At 37.9% G+C, this 19,128-nt stretch overlaps 1 protein-coding gene across 2 annotated transcripts in view; it reads right to left on the bottom strand.

Moving 5' to 3' along the window:
* LOC145988801 (nuclear factor NF-kappa-B p105 subunit-like) overlaps positions 1–19,128 on the bottom strand; it is a 114,244-nt gene that overhangs the window by 72,720 nt on the left and 22,396 nt on the right. For both annotated transcript variants that reach the window (XM_083123994.1, XM_083123993.1), the window contains exons 4-6: positions 14,995–15,085; positions 8,234–8,363; positions 3,141–3,233 (exon numbers count right to left, since the gene is read on the bottom strand). In XM_083123994.1, coding sequence (XP_082980120.1) covers positions 3,141–3,233; positions 8,234–8,363; positions 14,995–15,085 — 314 coding nt within the window. The remainder of the gene's footprint in view (positions 1–3,140; positions 3,234–8,233; positions 8,364–14,994; positions 15,086–19,128) is intronic.

Here is a 19,128-nt window from a genome sequence, read left to right on the forward strand (position 1 = left end):
GTATGGAGTAATGTAAACGGGTTTGCAGTTGATAGTTTTTAGTACTTGATGAAACAGGCGGCTACAAAACACACTTTGATTGTCAATGGTAAAACTTGATGGAAAACCATAAAGGTGACAATATTTCAATCAAGCACTGGAAATGGTCCTAGCTGTCACTGTTGTCAAGGGTGCCAAATATATGTGCCTCGTGAAAGAATCTTCAATGAGAAATACGTAGAGATAACGCCCCCTAGAACTGATCGGAAATGGTCCAAACAAATCTCCATACAATTTCACTCCTGGGCGTGGCTGATTGCGACTTCTCATGAATCCCATCTTTCTAGAAGAATCTGGATTGTATCTCAAACAGGTGAAGCATGATCTGCAGTAATCTCTAACATCAGAGTAAACATTTTTCCACGTCTTAGCTGCCCCTGGATGTGTGGCGTGAACTTTGTCACGGGATATTCGCAGCACTTCCGGTTTCAAGGAATCCAGCGTCCATATCTTTTTCTGCTGTCCAAACGTGGGAAACCTTCCCTTCTTCTGTTTCTGTAGAGAATCCCATCTTCATCCAGGTAAAAAGTACTCAGATGAAAATCGAATACTTTCCTCTTCAATTTCTCTCCCAATTGAACTTCCTCTCCAAGACACGCAATTAACGAAGACAAATATGGGTCCTTCTGTTGCTCTCTTGCCCATAATCGCTTATCTTCCAAGTTTATATTGCCTGTTGTTATTTCGTTTACTTCCAACTTCTTTGCATTAGATTCTATTGCTGATTGAGTGAAATTGTTGATTTCGCTCCGAGGCTCGGGTGTTATATCTCCAAGGAGTTCAACAGAAGCGGTGTCAGGGTTGTCTCTCAAAAGACGTTTAAAGAAAACAGAGCAATACAATTCTTCATCTTCGCTGTTCTGTCCATCATCATCAGAATAAGATAGTGCCATCACATCTTCCTCAATGTCAACTAAGGTTACTTTCTCTCGTTCCGTTCCCTGAGCAGCCGAAGGACCGGGACTTGAACCAGAGTTCTCTCTCACCAAGCAAGTAGGCTTATTTCTCTTCCTTTTTTCCTGGAATTTACTGAATTTATCATTCACATCCTTCTCGAATTCGTGGTGAATACCATCCTGGAGTTCAAAACAGAGATAACCTTCATCCTTCAGGTTGCTAATCGGAATATGATCTTCTTTTACTTTCCTCGCCGATAACCCTTTGTTTTTCCTGACTTTTTCGGCTCTGGGGGTTTGCAACACTTCTCTGTCGCGATTCTCTTCTACGTGAATGATGGTGGAAGATGTGAGGTTACTAGTTTTTTCTCTTTCTTCCCAATTGTGTCAAAAGGAATAATCTCGTCCCTTTCATTCAGAAAAGGCCAACCGTTCAACAGGGGTGCAATTAAAATCTTCGCCCTGGCTAAAAAAAACTTCTACCGGTGATCAGGTCATGTTGGGGATTCTCCAAAACAAAGAATTTCTCTCGGACACATTGAACATAGAAAGTTACATTGAAAAAGACATGACCCACAGTCGTTGTTTTCCCCTCAGCTAACTGTACATTCGGCTTACTATGACTTAATTTCGTCGCCTTTTCTTCCAATTTGCGAAATAAAGACAACCTTATGCAGGATATATTAGCGCCGGTATCCATATACATTTGGATCTGAATGCCATTTATTTCTCCAAAAACTAAAGGTTCCTGAATTTTACCATTTGACATCTTTATTGTCAAATTACAGGAACGCCTCACTGTCGCACCCAGTCCATGATGTTCTCTTGACTCTGAAACATTATCTTTCTTTGAAGCTTTGTGGGAACTTGCCAGATGTGCAGTTGATTGACAAACATAACACTTGCGATCTTTGCCAGACATTCTTGGATGGTCAGTAGTCACTTTTGTCTCCCTCGAAACAGCAGGGGGTTTCTTCCCTAACCTGATACTTTGCAGGGTTCAAAATGTGTAACCGATCCGACCCCGTGGCGCTACTCGCCCCAGTGACTGTCACCAGTCCCTCGGACTGAGGAAGTATGGTGCCTCTCAAGGCAAAGTTAATGATTTCCTGTTCTGTCTCATACTGACCAAAAGTAGCATTTTCCAACATCTCTCCCTTTAACTTCAAAGCATACTCGTGAAGATCTTTCATGCTATTGAAATTCTGACATCGTTACATAGGCAAGAACTTACTGAGTTAATGTTGCAAGGTGATGGCTGGAAACTCACAGAAATGGGGTTTATACATTTATTTATAATTCAACAAACAAGGCTCGGATTCTTCCAATAATTCTCTAATGTACATTATTTACATTTCTCTAACTTGAGCCCCACGGCAGAACTGCCAAGTGGAAGCTAAGTATTGGCGAAACCGCCTCAGAATGCTCTTTCTCATGGGGGGCCACTGGAGACCAAAGATCACTCTCCCTTCTGCTATCCGTTTCACACACACTCTATCCTGTCCTCTGTCAGAGGCCCTCCTTGCATGGGGGAGGGCTGAAAGTTCAAATCTTATTGGCTCTTTTAAACTACACAGAACCATGGAAGAAACCCAAGCATACAGAGTTAAACACAAAACACAAAAAAGAAACAAAAAACAAATACTGCTTGTAACATCCCCAAAACATGAATAAAATGTTGGTGCAAAGAAGTATCTTGTGAAATTATTTGTTTATATTTTGTTATTTGACACTGCTTTTTCTACTTCTGTCAGTCACTTGTAATGATGAATAAAATATATGCAAGAAAAAAATACATTGAAACAAACATGACATCTATATTAATTATGCACACTGATTGTTACATTAGCACTTCAAAGTAATTACATTTAAAAATCTTATACCTAGTGTTGAAAATAAATTGTATTCGGTTGTGATTACCACAAATATTGGAACGTTGACTTGTAACTTATGACTTTCTAATGTAATTTTATAAACATATAAAAATTGTGACAATTAAATGTTTAAGTCTCAGTATTGGAATTCATGAGAAGTTGAAGATTATTCACATCAGTAAACAAGTTGGTTCAAAGCCCTAATATAAAGCCATGTAACTGAATAATTACTGTGACTGTTAAGATGTAATTAACCATTTTCATTATCTTGCATCCTGTCCAGGGCTTGAACCCAAAACTTTCAGTGGTGAGATCAAGATTTTTTTTTTACCTTGCTTCAGTGGATTAGTGATGATCACAACCTCGTCCCCTCCCCTACAGGTTCCTGATACTGGACTTGTTCGTTTTATTATCAAACGCCCAGCTGCAAAAATAAAGAAATTAAATTAGTTGTTTCAAGTCAAAGTACTTGGAACATGTCCATACATACCAAAGTGCACTGAAGAAACTCCCAGAAAAAAGAGACAACAACAATGTGGATTTTAGACAGAGTTACAAGCATACAGTCTGTAAAAAAAGACAAAAAAGCTTTCACTGTACATATGGGACCAACAGACCAAGGGGACATGAAGGATCTGTTGAGAAACACACAAGCAATAATGACACTACTGTTACTCCTGTCCCTGTAATAGAGTCCCGTAAAAATGTTAGTTATGATTTGTCTAACCAATGGAACCTAGTAGAATACATATAGGAGAGTCAGAAAAACTTGGGTAAACATCACCATATTCTAGACCGGGTGTTTTAGACGCCATTTTCCAAAATGGCCGACAGCGACAATATTTTGCTTTTATTTCCGCGCCTGAAACTGTTAAAGTCATAATTTTGGTGTCTAAATATATGTTTTGAAGGGTGAGGAATCGAATAAAATGGTTCCTGAAGTTGTCTGGTTGTTATTTATTTCAGAAAATCTGTTTGTTCTTTTTTTGCATCTATAAAGGATAATATGAACAAAAACTGATTACAATTTTTTGGAAAGTTACATTTACACAACATAAAAGATTTGAAAAAAATACATATAATAAAATAAAGCGCACATCAAAAAATTATACTAGAATAAAGCACACATGATAATATGAAAACTCTGAACTTGAATTTTTTTATAAGTTATTTCGACAACCTGCATAATATGATAATTTCTTATTTTTCTCCTACACTATCTTTTATATTCTTCGCCGCATTTGCAATACTCAGTGCATGGTAAATATTTCATACGACATTTACATCTACTAGTAGCACATGCTTTACAAGTACACTGTATTAGTAGCTCAGAAGGCATTTCATGAAGGCAGATATCAGGTTTTAGTATGCCATTTGCATCTTTGCACCATCCACAATCGGTTGGTTGCAGGGTTCCATCAGGAAAGTAGCTTCGTGAAAGTTTTAAGCATTCCTGCAGAACAGAAAAACTTCTTCTCAAATGTCCATTTCTTATTGAGAAAGATGAGGGTGGTAGCTCAGATATGTGCTTCTGTTTGTGTAATGAATAACGAAACTCATCAAATGTCTTATACTTTGAGGACGGATGTTAAACTTGAACAAGATATTCCTCTGCTTTATCAAGTGCTTCTTCAGACAGAGTATTTTCTTCTGCAAATCCAATTAGTAATGTTTCTGGTGATGATTTCAGTGAAGATTACTTTGTTCCTATCTTGCTTGTAACATCACTACCTGTAATGATGTGTGCCTTAATTAAAGTTCTGTAAAGCGTAGCTCCCAGTTTTCTCCCCAGCGTGTGTAGAGGCACATAACGCACTTTGTCACCCACTCCCACTTTAATCCACATTTCTTCCAATCCTTTCGTGAATAGTTCAAATAGATATCGAAGGACGAGAACAACTACATCAGTGTCATTAGATAATACTATGAGGTATGTTATGCTTGACTGAACAGAATGGAATATATGGAGTATCATTCTGGAATCTTCTTCTTCTACAAAGGTCTGAAGGTCAGAGCAAGTTCGAAGTTCCTTGTTCATAACTATGAAGGCATCTCTGGTATCATTGTCTCCTGTGATGGTTCCACTTATCACTGTAGTGGCATTAGTCGTTTTGCATGTTCAATAAAACCGGTAGCAGAGGACAATTGAAGCAGCTGTTTGTTTTTACTTAAGACCAGAATCTGTCCATCTGCATAGGAATTAGTGTGTCCCATTCGATTGTCATAATTTCAATTGGATCAGCAGGTCTCCGTCTTTCTCTTTCACCTTCGTTTAGTGACTGTTCGATGTAGCTGTCAAATACAAAATCTACTCTTTTAGTTCCGTTGTATTGAGTTGCATTAGTCCAGAATTTATTAAATATACTTTTAAAAGTTCCCATACACTTAGTTCTGAGTTGGCGAACTTGTGACATAAAATCAACTATGACAGTAGTATTCATGACTTCACGTTCTTGAAAACAGTAATCAGTTGGATCTAGTTTTTTCTCCAATGTGAAACAGTAGATACTTTACAGGTTTGGTTGTGTAGCCATTATCATCTAATAACATATTTGTTGGCAGCAGATCATATTTCAAAATACCTTTCATTGTTTCTCCTCGTGCTTTAGCTGTGTGTATACTTCTATCAGCTGCAGCAATATTATTCTTTTGGGAAGCAAGTGTTGTCTTCGATTTCGGAGCACGCACTACGGTTTCACCCATCATTGTTAGGAGTCTTACCTTCGTAATGACACTAGAAAGTTTTGTAGTTTTCTTAACGAAACGTTCACTTCTGAATAGTTCATAACTCTCTTCTCCATGCTCTCTCACTCTCATCAGGCGAATAGCATCCTCTCTAGGTACACATTGTTTACTGATAAAATTATGAAGTTGGGTCTGGCTAGATGTTTTATATGGATTGCCTCTACTGTTTACACATTCAAATACTGCATTCACAAATATTAACATCTTGGAACTCAAGTTTCCTGATAATTCATGATGAAGAGTTACCTCACTGTAACTGGTATCATCAGCACCAAGTATTTCTCGGAAACAGTTGCTTATTCCTAATACCTCGTGATATACCAACTCCCATTGAGTGACACACGTTTGTTGCTTTGTTTGTTCAATTATTCCTTTAGAGCTTTTTTCGACATCGTTCGATAGTTTGCTCCAATTTCATGACTGGTGAAACAGCACTAAATGATCGATTGGTTTGCCTCACTACAATATGGTCTGCTTGAAATTTCTGATACACTTCAGGATGCTGTTCCTCTAACCATCGCATTTTTTCCACATACCATGATGCATTCCTTAAATAGTTAATACTGTCAAATTCACAGAATATAGGTTGAAGGTTCTGAATAGCTTGAAGGTGGCTATTCCAATCGCCATCTCTGTCAGACGCTATGAGAAATTTCAAGTTTACAAGGTAAAGGAATGTATCCTAGTATCGGCACATTTTGAACTTAGTGGCTCAATCATTGGAATATTTGTGAAAGTCATTGTACAAAACTGCTAAGATTGCTAAAAGTTCATTAAACTCTGTTGGCCTTGTTTCACATTCTTAGTTGAAATACTTATTTTTAATTTCTGGGCTTGTTGAATGGTAATAGCTAGGGCTCGGAAGTTGAGGAAAAATCCTTTTTTTTCCCTAGTGTCCGAAGACGAGGCCCAACATAATATATGTTCATTTTGGGTCATTGTAGGCCAGAAAAAGGTGGGTTTTATTTGTCCTTATTTGCTTTTTCGGCATTTTTTGGATTATTGATCCTTTTTAGCCTTTTTTTAGGTCTTGACGGCCTTTTTTGCAACTTCATCTTCTTTCTACTACGTTTTTACTGCCCATTCTCAATTCGAATAATCATCAGTTCATCACCTCTTAAACTTTCTGTAGTAAAGAAATAAAAAAAAGAGAGATAAATATATTTGAACCGATCCCTGAAACGAGAGAAAAACATTTTTGGACAACTGAAGTAAGTACGGTACAATATCCTTTAACCGTAACTTGTCTGTAAGGTCGCGCTGTAAGTGGCAACTTTCTCTTGTTTTGAAGCTTTCAGCATGCCGTATACGATCAGACAGCACAAGCCTGCAAAGATCTCAAGGTGCCGCGCAGAGGGAGGGGGTGGGGAGGTTAAAACTAAAGTTATTAATTAATTTGGATCACATCTATATGTCCTCTTTTTCGTTTTTAGGTCCTTTTTTATATTTTTAGATCTTTTATAGGTCTCTTTTTTGGCAATTTATAGGTCTTCAACTTCCGAGCCCTAGTAATAGCATATCTTTCTTTGGGGTTACATTTACAAAATGCTGACCATTTCATCTTCAATATAGCTTCAAGAATCAGCAAGCCCTTGAGCGATCTGACGTAATGACTTCAATTCATTACTGATTCTGCAGTTTTAACACCAAACACTTTGCACTCAATAAGTGCATCCTTTGCACCACTGCCACACAGATATTTTCCAATAATGTGTCGGACGACCTTTGCGCAATGGAAGTTTCCAATCATTGGAATGATCTCAGGAAACTCTGAAAGGCTACTCATCATAATATCAGCAATGATATGGAATACACTCTCATCTGAATATACTGATAAGGCTGATTGTTTTAACTGTGAGCAAACATTCTGCAAACTTTTCAATGATAAGAAAACGGTAGCATGTTCTGTAACTGGCCTGGGGATGAATGGAAGAAATCACACATGCATGAGAGGTGGTGTAGCTGTTGATACCAAAGTACGACATCCAGCCCATGTTGGAACAGTTAGATCATCAGTTGCATCTTCAGGAATCCCATGTTTAATTAAAGTGATCTTCCTTCCTTAACTTTGAAACTTTCATGAAAACATGGTTTGCTGTCTGGTCTCTTGTAATGTAGAACCCTTTGATAAGGTAATTCCTTTCGTATGTAGTAACTTCGTTGAATAAGATTACTCTGAGATATCCTTGATTTGACCGGCAGTTTTGTTGTATCTGGACAAACAAATCGAAAAAGAAGATTTTGTGAAATAAATAACAATCCGACAACTTCAGGAACCATTTTGTTAGATTCCTCACCCTTCAAAACATATATTTAGACACCAAAATTATGACTTTAACGGTTTCAGGAGCGGAAATAAAAGCAAAATATTGTCGCTGTCGGCCATTTTGGAAAATGGCGTCTAAAACACCCGGTCCAGAATATGGTGATGTCTACCCAAGTATTCTACTAGGTTCCATTGGTTAGACAAATCATAACTAAAATTTTTACGGGACTCTATTACAGGGACTGGATCATGTGAAAAGGGTACATTTATTGCTGAAAACTCAAGTCACACGTCTGAAAACTCCCTAAAATTCCATTTTAAACTACGAATCGACAGACTCAGCTGGAATTTTCTATTGGTTCCAATTTCCAATTAAGTTACTCTTCCTGTTACACTAATAAAATTATACTCACCTGATATTATAGGATTAGAGTAAACTGGTTGGCAGGGCAATGGAGTCCCATTAAGATCAAATGCATCAAATCTCAGGCACACCACCTCCGTATCAATTTTCTTCAGGTAAGAATTAATCTCCTTTCTCCTCTGCAAGAAAATGATAACATAATTATACAATTATTGATGCAGCGCACAAGTAGGCAAGAACTCTTAGAGCTTCACAATCACTATTTAATATCTTTAAATGGTACATTCTTTCTAAGTCATTCATATTGCATCCAATGGACATGGCAGAAATCACTTCAATGGAGAACAATGACTAATATTGTGTTGAGTCAGATACAATTTCATCAAGTTCAGATCATTTTTAGGGACACCAATAATGACCAGTGTTGTAAAACATTATTTTCTTGTAGTTTACGGTTATTACAAGCATAAGAAAACAGATTTTTGTTGTGCTGTTTCAGGAGAACACATGCTCCCTTCATCAGACATTATTTATACTTTCACTAAATATAGTTATAACAATGGTTAGCAATTTTTTAAACAAAAAGAATCCGTTATATAATGGATGTTGTCAATGTTACATTGTTGTAATATAGCAACCTAACATGTAAAACATGATATAATGTACAGTCATGGACATTTCTGCGTTCTAACAATCCCACTGAAAGTCGTTTGGACTGTTACAATGCAGAAGTGTTCATGACTATATTACGACTACTACTTCATCAGGCTTAACCTCATAAAACGTCATATTTGGTTTAACCTCCGATAAGGCAGCGGATAACAATTTTACCACCATCCAATCTGTAGACTACATTTTAAATTGGTTACATGGAACAATATTAGAATAAAGTAAAATTGCAGCACTATGTCTAACAATAATGGATGCGATTATGTGCAAATAATGTATAGATAGAGCTGTGCTCACTTTTCAATATTCAATTGTGAGAATATATAACCTAAATTCATGTATCACTTTAACAGTATAATGTTTTTCGAGGAAAACCAAATTGTTATTTTTGAAATAATACTCCACATGTAACAAACTCAATTCTGATTTGTATTACGTGCATTTATACATCAAGAATTTAACAAACGTGTTTATACCTTCACATGTCAAGAGATGCTATCGCACTTTGTACAATATTTTAAATGTTTACAAATTCTTATGTTTAATTCTGCTTTACAATTTTTCCAAGAAGGTTTAATGTATTCATAAAATTCACATTGTTATGATGGTAAATCTTTCTTTCCTCGAACATAAACACAATAAATAATATTCAATGTGTCACAATGAGTATGATATGCATTTGCTTTCAAAGTTCACTGGTTATGCAAAATATTGATAAATGAAACTTTCAATTGTTAGTGAATGAATCCTATTTACTAAGTTAAGTCCATCACATTATACATATCTGGAAGTCCAAATTTCAACATAAGTTCATGTCACGAATTTCACATTTTTCAATTTCCCGATTTACCAAAGCGGGTTTTTTGTCGGTACAAATTAATCATGGTCATTACAATATTAGCATGACAACATATTTTGTCAAATTATATTTTGTTTTAAACAAGATGCAGACTGATTTTTCAGCCTTAAAAATTAATGACTTCCAATTACAAGTCCTTCATCATGAAGATGACAGTGTATCCTACTACCAACTCTTTACACCACACGCACAGAATATAAACTTCTAAAGATTTTATAAGTGAGAAATATAATTTTGTACATTCTTATTACTTGAACATAGTTGTAAAATACTGTTTGCACAATAAATCACATTATTTGTTACTCAGTAGTTTGTTTTTATTTATTTTAAGTTATGAAATGTTGGACAAAGCTTTCCTAACTTTAGCGGGAAAAAGGTTTTTTTGGGACATAGATTTTTCCCTCACTAAGAGTTGGCAATAATTATCAACTTTACATAGGAAGGATTACTGCATACAGGCACGTATCCAAGGGGGTACTTAGGGGGCTCGAGTGATGGTTTAGTTGTGCCCGAACAAAATTTCATGTATGCAGTCCGAGAACTTCATGGCATAAAAAAATACTTTTGTTTAAGCCTACTGGGTTCGCACTCACAACTACCATGAAGAAACATCCGAAAATTTAATGAATGTAGAGGAGAGAAAGCAAGAAGACATTGAATATGTAGTTATTTTAGCGGAAATTGCAGGTTCTACCAGGACCCGAATCAGGGCTCTGGCATACCATGCTATTGCTCAACCAACTGAGCCACAAAGCCACCCTTGACTTACTAATTTTGCGCTAAAATGCATACACAGTACATGTTCTGTGTATGTCAAATCATAAGATGTTACCGGTTTAATTAACATGCTCCGAAAATATAGGAGATAGAAGAAAACTGAGGGGTATTCCCACCGGTTAAGGAGACATTTTACATCTGTTGTCAACACGAGCTGTTGCTTCGAGGTGACGATGACAGTGGCTTACTAAGGGAGATTTCACACTGTGTCGCCTGAGGATTTCACAAGCCGAACCTTGGTTTGTGCGGCCTTTTGTGTAGCTGCGGTGTGAAACGTTGCTGTTGATTGGCTCGTTCCATACGACATGTATCGCATGTCTCTTCGGTCTGAAATCTTCCTAAGTCTTGAAGATGCAAGTCACAAGGATGGAAAATTAGTACTTTATTAACGTTAGGTCTGAAGGCAGGCGACAGCACCCTAAAGGATAATATCCAAACCTGCAGGAAGAACGTATCTTACTTATGTCTTCAATACAAAATGATAAAAACTTCTGGCGAGTTGATATTAAAAAATGTAATAAAGAGTGGCATACCCAGGATTATCGGATGGGAGACGGGTTACGAATACTACGTATTTTTGGTAGTCAGTCTGCATTTTGCCATCTTTTCCTGTCTTTGACGTTCTTTTTTTAAAATATACTGGATCAAATGGGGTTATGACCCACCTCCCTTGGGCACTTCACTAGAAATAAATGAGTAAGCATTTGATCATATTGGGAGATGAAACATTAGATGTGTTGGGCCTGAATATGAACAATTTGGTGGGTTTCGGCTTTTATAAGAGCTGCAAACATGGGAGGACAAGACATATTAGTGGTGTTCAGACTTGAATCAGAGAGAAATATTCGAGAACTGTCTGCATCCAGTTCGCAGCCCACAACTTGAATCTCGCATTGTCTAGTGAATTATCCATCCCATGCATGTGCAACAGCTTCGTAAAAACACTCAAGACACCATAGATGTTTTGATGCCTGATGAGAAGAAATGGACAAACACACACACACACACAGATGGTTCTGGCATACAATGTTAATGCATGGAAACAGGGGAGTCGAGTGGTAACAAACGTTCCAATTTCACATCCTGATTAAAATGGCAGCCTTAAATAGTGGCATCGATTTAGGGGATAGTTGCTGCCCATTTTTTTGCCTCGTAATCCTAGGCCTTGTCTACCAAGAAAACGTACACTATCCTTGCAGCCCCCCCCCCCCCTCCATTTTGAAACCCAATGGCCACCACTGGCATTAAACGTACAATTGTGAGGTTCTATCTATACCCCTTAAAAAGATGATGTAGATGAACCACTACATAGTACAGTGATTCAAACCCCATAGGAATTTCTCTGTTTCTAATTTAATACACAGAATCACAAATATTCTGACACTGTTCGTGGTATTTAAATTTTCCCATTTGTTCACTGTTAATATGCTGAAATATACAGGGTGGTCCATTTGGATATGGATAAAATAAAACATTAATAGAAACGTAAATGTGATAGTAGGAAAATTTTCGTGTTGATGTTTTCGTGCACGAAACATGGGAGTTTTGCTGTAGTGTGTTGGCAACAATGAAATTTGAACTGATTCCGCCTAACAATAAAAAAGAATTCATGTGCACTGAGCCAATACGTTGAGTTGTGTTTCAATTAGATGGTGCACTCCCTCAATGGGCACAAGTGGCTCGTGATTTTCTTGACCAACATTTCAATTGTCATTGGTGTGGCCATGGAGGACCAATTGCTTGGCCTCCCATCTGCCCAGATTTAACCCCTCTCACCCCAGAGATGTTACACGAGACGTGGAGTGAATTGAATCACAGATATCAGTTGCGCAGAGTTCGCAATGGAGGCCATGTAGGAAACTGAAAACTGTACCAAACTGTTAATAGTGTATAAAAATAAAAACTCCCACCTTTCAGTCTTTTGTATACAATCTTTCAGGTAATTACATTTGACCAAAAAAATGTCACATCCATTTTATTTTATCCATACCCAAAAGGATCACCCAGTAGTTTCTGACTCCATGTTATAGGCAAGAATGTAAATCTTTCAGCACTGTGACTTAGGTCTAGTAAATAGACTTGAAGTAAAATTGGCTAATCTTTCCTGGGACTCAAGAGCTAGGTTACCAATTTAGCAAATTCTGGACTTGGAAAATGTTTCAGGGTGGTCAAATAACTTTTGAAGAAATGCACATACTCCTCATTCACATAGTCTGTTGTTTCTCCTTCTGTGGTTTATATAATGGGCAAAGGAGATTAAAATATCATAAAAAGAATCACCCTGCACAACTTCTAAATTTTATTATTTTTTCCTTCCAAATTTTGAACATGAGTTTTGTTAGTTAGGAGAATAATTTTAAAGGGTAACCTTAAAAAAAAACAGAACTTTTAATTTTAAGGACCACCCTACTGTATATGAAATAATAATATCAAATGTTAAGTCAATGGGCCACAGTAGCTCAATCATGAGGACGTATGACTACCACATGAGAGATTCGATTTCATTCCCTGGTGGGGGAGAACTGGGATTCTTTACACCTGTTCAAGCAGCTCCGGCACACACCTAGAGGAAACTCTTGGGGGTAAAGGCAGCCAGGTGCGTGGTGCTGCTCACATCACCCCCACCCTTGGCTGTGATCAAGAAAGCGTGGAGCCCTAATTCCACACTCCCTACATGCCTTCATGGCATGGTGCAAAGCACAGGGGAGCACTTTATTTTGTCAAATGTTAAGTGCAGCTTGCTGATTTATGTTTTTAATTGTAAAATATTGTAACAAGTTGCCTACAATGGAGACAGATGCATAATATGAATTGATTTCCTTTGATTAATGAAGTTAAACCTAATAAATATACACTCATCAAAAAAAGTTAAGCATATTTGCAGTTTACCCACCAATGCCGAATTTTGATGTTTCATTTATGTTTAGATAGTAGGTACGTTGTTGAAATCATGTTTCAATCATGGCAACCCTGGCTTCTTAGTCTTATTCTGTACAGGTAGAGGCATTCGACTCACGACTGCGCAACACATCCAGTACGCTAGACCTGATGTGACATCCAAGGAACCGTGTCAGTGTGGCTCGCGTCCGAGGAAGCTTGTCTGTGTGACCCAAAATGCCTCGTCAAATGGTGTCTATGGCCGATCTCATCAAAATAATCACATTGATGGAACAGAACATGAGACAAGGTGACGTTGCCAACATTGTTCACGTGAATCAAAGTGTTGTCTCCAGGTTGTGGAAAAAGTTCCAAGACACCCATTCAGTAGCAGATCGACATCGCATGGGCCGTCCACGCAAAACAACAGCAGCTGAAGACCGGTACATAGGCATATCTGCATGTAGACACCCTACATGCACAGCTACTACTCTGTCCTACGAGCTTCGAGATGCCTCAGGAGTTAATGTAAGTACCCAAACTGTGCGCAATAGACTCCATGATGGGGGACTGCATTCGAGAGGATCCCTCAAGACTCCTCCACTTCGACGACATCACAGGGTGGCTCGTGTTCGATTTGCTAGAGCACATCAGATGTGGACACGAGGTCAATAGTCCAGAACGTTGTTCACTGATGAAGTGTGAAGTGGTTTACACCCTGCAGTAGAACGTCATCAACAGCTTGGAGGTTCAGCACCATTCTGGGCAGGTATAATGTTCGGCCGCCGTACACCACTGGTTCACATTCAAGGAAACATGATGGCCGCAGTGTACGAACACAACATTCTCCGACCCATAGTATGTGGTTTTGCAGAGACTGTGGGAGATGGGTTTACTCTACAGGACGATAACGCTCGTCCACATCGTGCAGCAGCAGAATGGATACCTGGAGGGACGTGGGATCCGCAGAATAGACTGGCCAGCATCTTCCCCGGACATTAACTGCATAGAGCATGCGTGGATCTTCCTTAAAAGAGCAATTTCCAACCGTCAACATCCACCACTAACGATTCAGGCCCTAAAAGATGCTGCCATCAAGCAGTGGGACCATTTGCCTCAAGAAATGCTCAATGATTTGGTACTGAGCATGCCTGGTTGCATTCAAGAGTGCCTCAGGGTTCGTGGAGGACCAACACATTATTGATTCATGTGAAACTGTCTTTAAAACTGTCTTTCATTTGTGATGTTCTAACTGAGGAAGTTCCTTGCTTTGTTTGGTTTAGTCACATAAGGAGTATTTTTTTTTTGTTTCTTTCTTTTCATACTGGGTCTCAAGTTACCGAGAAGCGTACGTTTTTGTTGTATTTACTATTCAGAATTTCACATGAAATAAAATGCTATCGGTTCCACCTCAACACAACAGAATCTGGTATATGCTTAACTTTTTTTGATGAGTGTATATAAACAACTGAATAGTCATATTTGTACTGTAGTGAAAAGTAACTACATACAATTAACAATCTATCAACTGTGTGTATAATAAACAACTAAGTTACCAAAATCAACAGGTGAATTTACAAGTTGAACAGAATTATTTATTTATATGAGAAGTAGATTTAAAATAGTACCTGTGGTGAAATAGCTCCATTCGATGGGTCTTTTCCCCGCTCCTCCAAAACTTCTTTCTTTGTAGTATGATAGATTCTGATGCAGGCAAATCTATGGTAAATGAAGACAACATATTATGATATGTACTAGGAAGTAGACAGATTAATTGGAATACATCTCTGATTTCTGTAATTAGTCTGCACTTTAGGGCAAATTTCTGTCACCAATACAAAAATATATTCCTTGTAGTCAGGTTTTCCAAATTACATGTTTAAATATCTAATTTCAGGTCAAATTCCACTGCACACTGCAGTCTCCTGCTTACATACATTAATTAAGAGCAGTGGCAAAGCATCCTATGAGGCCAGAAGGCCAGGCCTACCCACATCATTACTCTTTAAAAGGTGTCTACTTATTTCATCAAAACATACGTAATGCAATGCAAAAGTTTGGAATTTTCATTTATGATAATTACCAAAAAATTCTAATCCTGTCCAGTATATGAACTTTCCACGGAGTGAGGCACATCTGCTGGGACCTCTTCTCTTCACATTCTGTCGTACGGTCGTATATGTGGGAAGCCTAATCTTACGAGTATTGTACGTATGCTTATAATGTGCTCATGAGGCCGACCTCACGGTGTTACCTGCTAGGGCACATAGAAAGAATATCAGCAACACTGCATTTCCGTCGGGGTTGGAGATTTGCGGTATACCAGCATTTTATCTACACATTAGCCTGTTTTCATGCAGAGATATTTCTATTTCATTGTACATTCTCCATATTTTGTACGAAACTTAGGTTTCCGTCCTTTCATCAACAAGAGTAAGTGAAATTGAAAATTATGGAGTACTGTAGTTCTGTCTTCGTTTCCTGGTCAGAGTACTGATGGTCTTGTCGATTCACCCAACACTGTAGCGTAAACAGAAAGTCTAAAAAACTTATATTTGTAAAGTAAGTCTTCATAACAAATTATGTAAATTAAAATGCTAGTTACGCCCTATATTTACAAAGTTGTTTCACTTTCACTGGAAATAGAATACAGTGGCTTGCTCACTGTCTGTGAAAACTTGCCCTGTCCATGACGCTACAAGGCAGCGTGGCTTGCGATGCAAGGTTCGTGGTGGATGAGCTTTGTTTGGGATTTGTGTCATGTACAGTGATCAGATTTATGCAAGAAAGTGTTGGACTGAAATGCAAGAACAATTGATGTAATCATCGGTAAGGTAGGACCCACGTTTGTTCTTTCTTTCTTATAACACTCATTTCTAAAATGTTTTCAACTCTATTTACCTTTGCAAGTAACAGTGGCAAGTGACAGCAAAATTTGAAACATTTAAGAAGTTAATGCTAAGAAGTTGTTGAAACGTTATTTAATGTGTTAACACCGTCGTCAAGTAGACATTTTTATGCAGCCGACACATGCGAAGAGGTAGGCCATTTCGTTTACCCTGAAGAGATAACAAGAGGAGAGAGCTGTGAGAGTACAATGCAAGGCAAAACTTTTTTTGGGTTCAGGACAAAGTGTGTTACGGGGTTATTCATACGGGCCATGTCCGGTTCAGGTCTGGCAGAACAGGCCAGTGTTGTCACATTGGATTGGCAGAAAAAAGAAATTGGGATTCATTTCTCTCAAGCAACTACATTTATTATAACCTGTCGTGTTGCCATCATAGAAGGGTCCCAAACAAGGATCCTATGTTCTATTATCACATAAAGGTGTCCACTCACACGAGAGGCAGAACAGACTACAATGCGACGTTTTGTATTCACACTGAATGAGAGAGGTCACCTTTACCTTTGTTTTTTTTCTTGAAAGCTTCCGCCACATTACGAAGCCAGGTGACCTGATTGTGGTCATGTCAATGTTTCTCGATCCTCTTTATTTCATCACATTCTCCATGCATTATCATCGTCAAGATTAACCGAGAGCAGAACAAATGAGACAAAAATAACTAAAATTTAAATTATGTTTACTTGCACATACAGGTGTCAAAAATTCATTTATCTGCAAAGCCAAGGCTGGATTAAACTACAACCATTCCTTTGGTTCCTTTTCACCTCAATTGCAAAATAAATAAGTATATTTAGAAAAAAAAAGTGATGAAGAATTGACAATAGGGTTCGATCATAATTCGTTGGATTTTCGCGATGTCTCATGATTGGTAGTTCTTTCTAGAAGTAAACTCAGGGGTTTAAAAAAAAAAACTAACTCAACAGAAATCTAGATTGATGTAATCTGCTGGGCGGGAGGAGATAATAATGTCTAATAGACATACATAATTGTCATACTGAAAGCCGGTAACACCACTTTTGAAAACGTCATGCCACTGGCAGGTAAATAAACGGCTTGGAGAGGCATTGTAACACTCTCCATGACATACGCCCCCCCCCCTCTTTTACAGATTCAAGCAACTAATAGATATTATCGCACTCTTGTGCCTACTCTGCTAGCAACTCTATGCTTCGCCACTGATAGAGAGGTTGTTGTACCATTCATATTATTTAATTTGTAATTTTCTATCAGATTCACGTATTTATGGTGAATAAAAGATCAAGATTTCGGAAAAAAAACTAGGCATATTTCAGGATCAAAAGCAGTATATAAAATGGCATATTGGTGTTAAAATGGTGAATTAAAACCTACATTTGACTTAAAAACTATACTTATTACACAAAATTAAGATTTCACTTCTAATAGCACATTTATATAGTTATCAGAGTATTAAGTTTATTTTTATGTAAAGGAGTTCAATTTTGCTCATCAAATATTTACAGCACAATTCATCAAATTTTCCATGATTTGCTTAACTCACAGGATAATTCAGACATCAGAAGGTCTGAACTAAAGTTCGTGTTTGAGAGATTATTTTGCATTTTGCAGTTCCTTTTAAATAATTTCATGAGAAAACATGGTGGCAAAATCAGTGTTGCCAAGTTGGCTCTTTTGGGGCCAGAACTGGCCCTTTTGAGTACGTACTCAGCCCCAAAATCCTGCAAAAGCCCCAAGGGGCTTTTTAGCCCTACAGAGAGAAATCTTGCTACAAATCTAGCCCTTTCAGTAATGAAATGTTTTTTGGAATTTCAGTAAACTGTAAAGAAGAATTCACTTAACCGACCCTCCTCTGCACCTGCAAGCTCGTCCTGCGACCCCTCCTGGGAGCAGGTAGCAAGTGCACATTGTCACTGTATCCCCTTGTTTCTGGTTTTGGTATGCTGTGTAGCCCGAGGCGAATTACGGATAACGTCTATTCCAGAAAATGCGAATCTTTGTTCAGTTGCATTGCATCTGGTCCTTGAAAGTTCACAGAAGTGCGGTGCGGAATTGACAAATCGTTCGTAACAGTAGGCTTGCCCAGAGACTAGTTCGTGCATGCGGCCATGTGTGTGTGTGTGTGTGTGTGAGTGTACGAGTGCATATATATGAAGGAGGAATATGCCGAAAATGTGTAATGCTTTTGTGTAATCTACTGCACCACAATTTATGTGGGAAATAAATTATTTAAGTTAAGAAAATTTAATTTACTTGAGCGTATGCCCCTCATCTTGACAGTTGATTAGTTGTGGTTCTTGAGTTTCAGAAATTTTGCACCAAAACACCCAAGAATTAAGAACCAGATTTTTTTTCAGTGCACAGCTGCACCTTTGTAAATCTAACCCCTTGGATGTGAATTTCAGCTCCATTTTGGGTGCGATTTAGCCCGTTTTTCTCTCATGCTGTTGGCAACACTGGGCAAAATGCACCTCACACCTTTCAAAAACATGAAAAATTAACATTACAATGTGTTATTTCACATTTCGTGTTTACACCAAAAACGAAATATGCTTGCCCTTAAATATCAGTTACTGGTGAATTTTATCTTGATACTTTATTGAAATCTACAAAAATTTCGTATTCAATTTTGGCTAATCTCAAAGATGGAAATAATTGATGATATGATGCAATTGATGAAGGAAAACCCACAAAGAACACCCATGCAAGGCTGGGATTCAAACCCGGGACCCCTGGCATCATAGCACAATGTGCCACCGAAACCAACATGAAGAGCTATCTGTTGGCTGTTTTGTTATACTGCACTGATCTTGATTTGAACCACTGAATACCATCAAGCATAAGGATTATTTGAGACATTCGAAACGAATTCAATATATAT

This window comes from Lepisma saccharinum, chromosome 6, assembly GCF_977018435.1.
Source record: "Lepisma saccharinum chromosome 6, izLepSacc3.1, whole genome shotgun sequence".
Lineage (NCBI taxonomy): Eukaryota > Metazoa > Arthropoda > Insecta > Zygentoma > Lepismatidae > Lepisma > Lepisma saccharinum.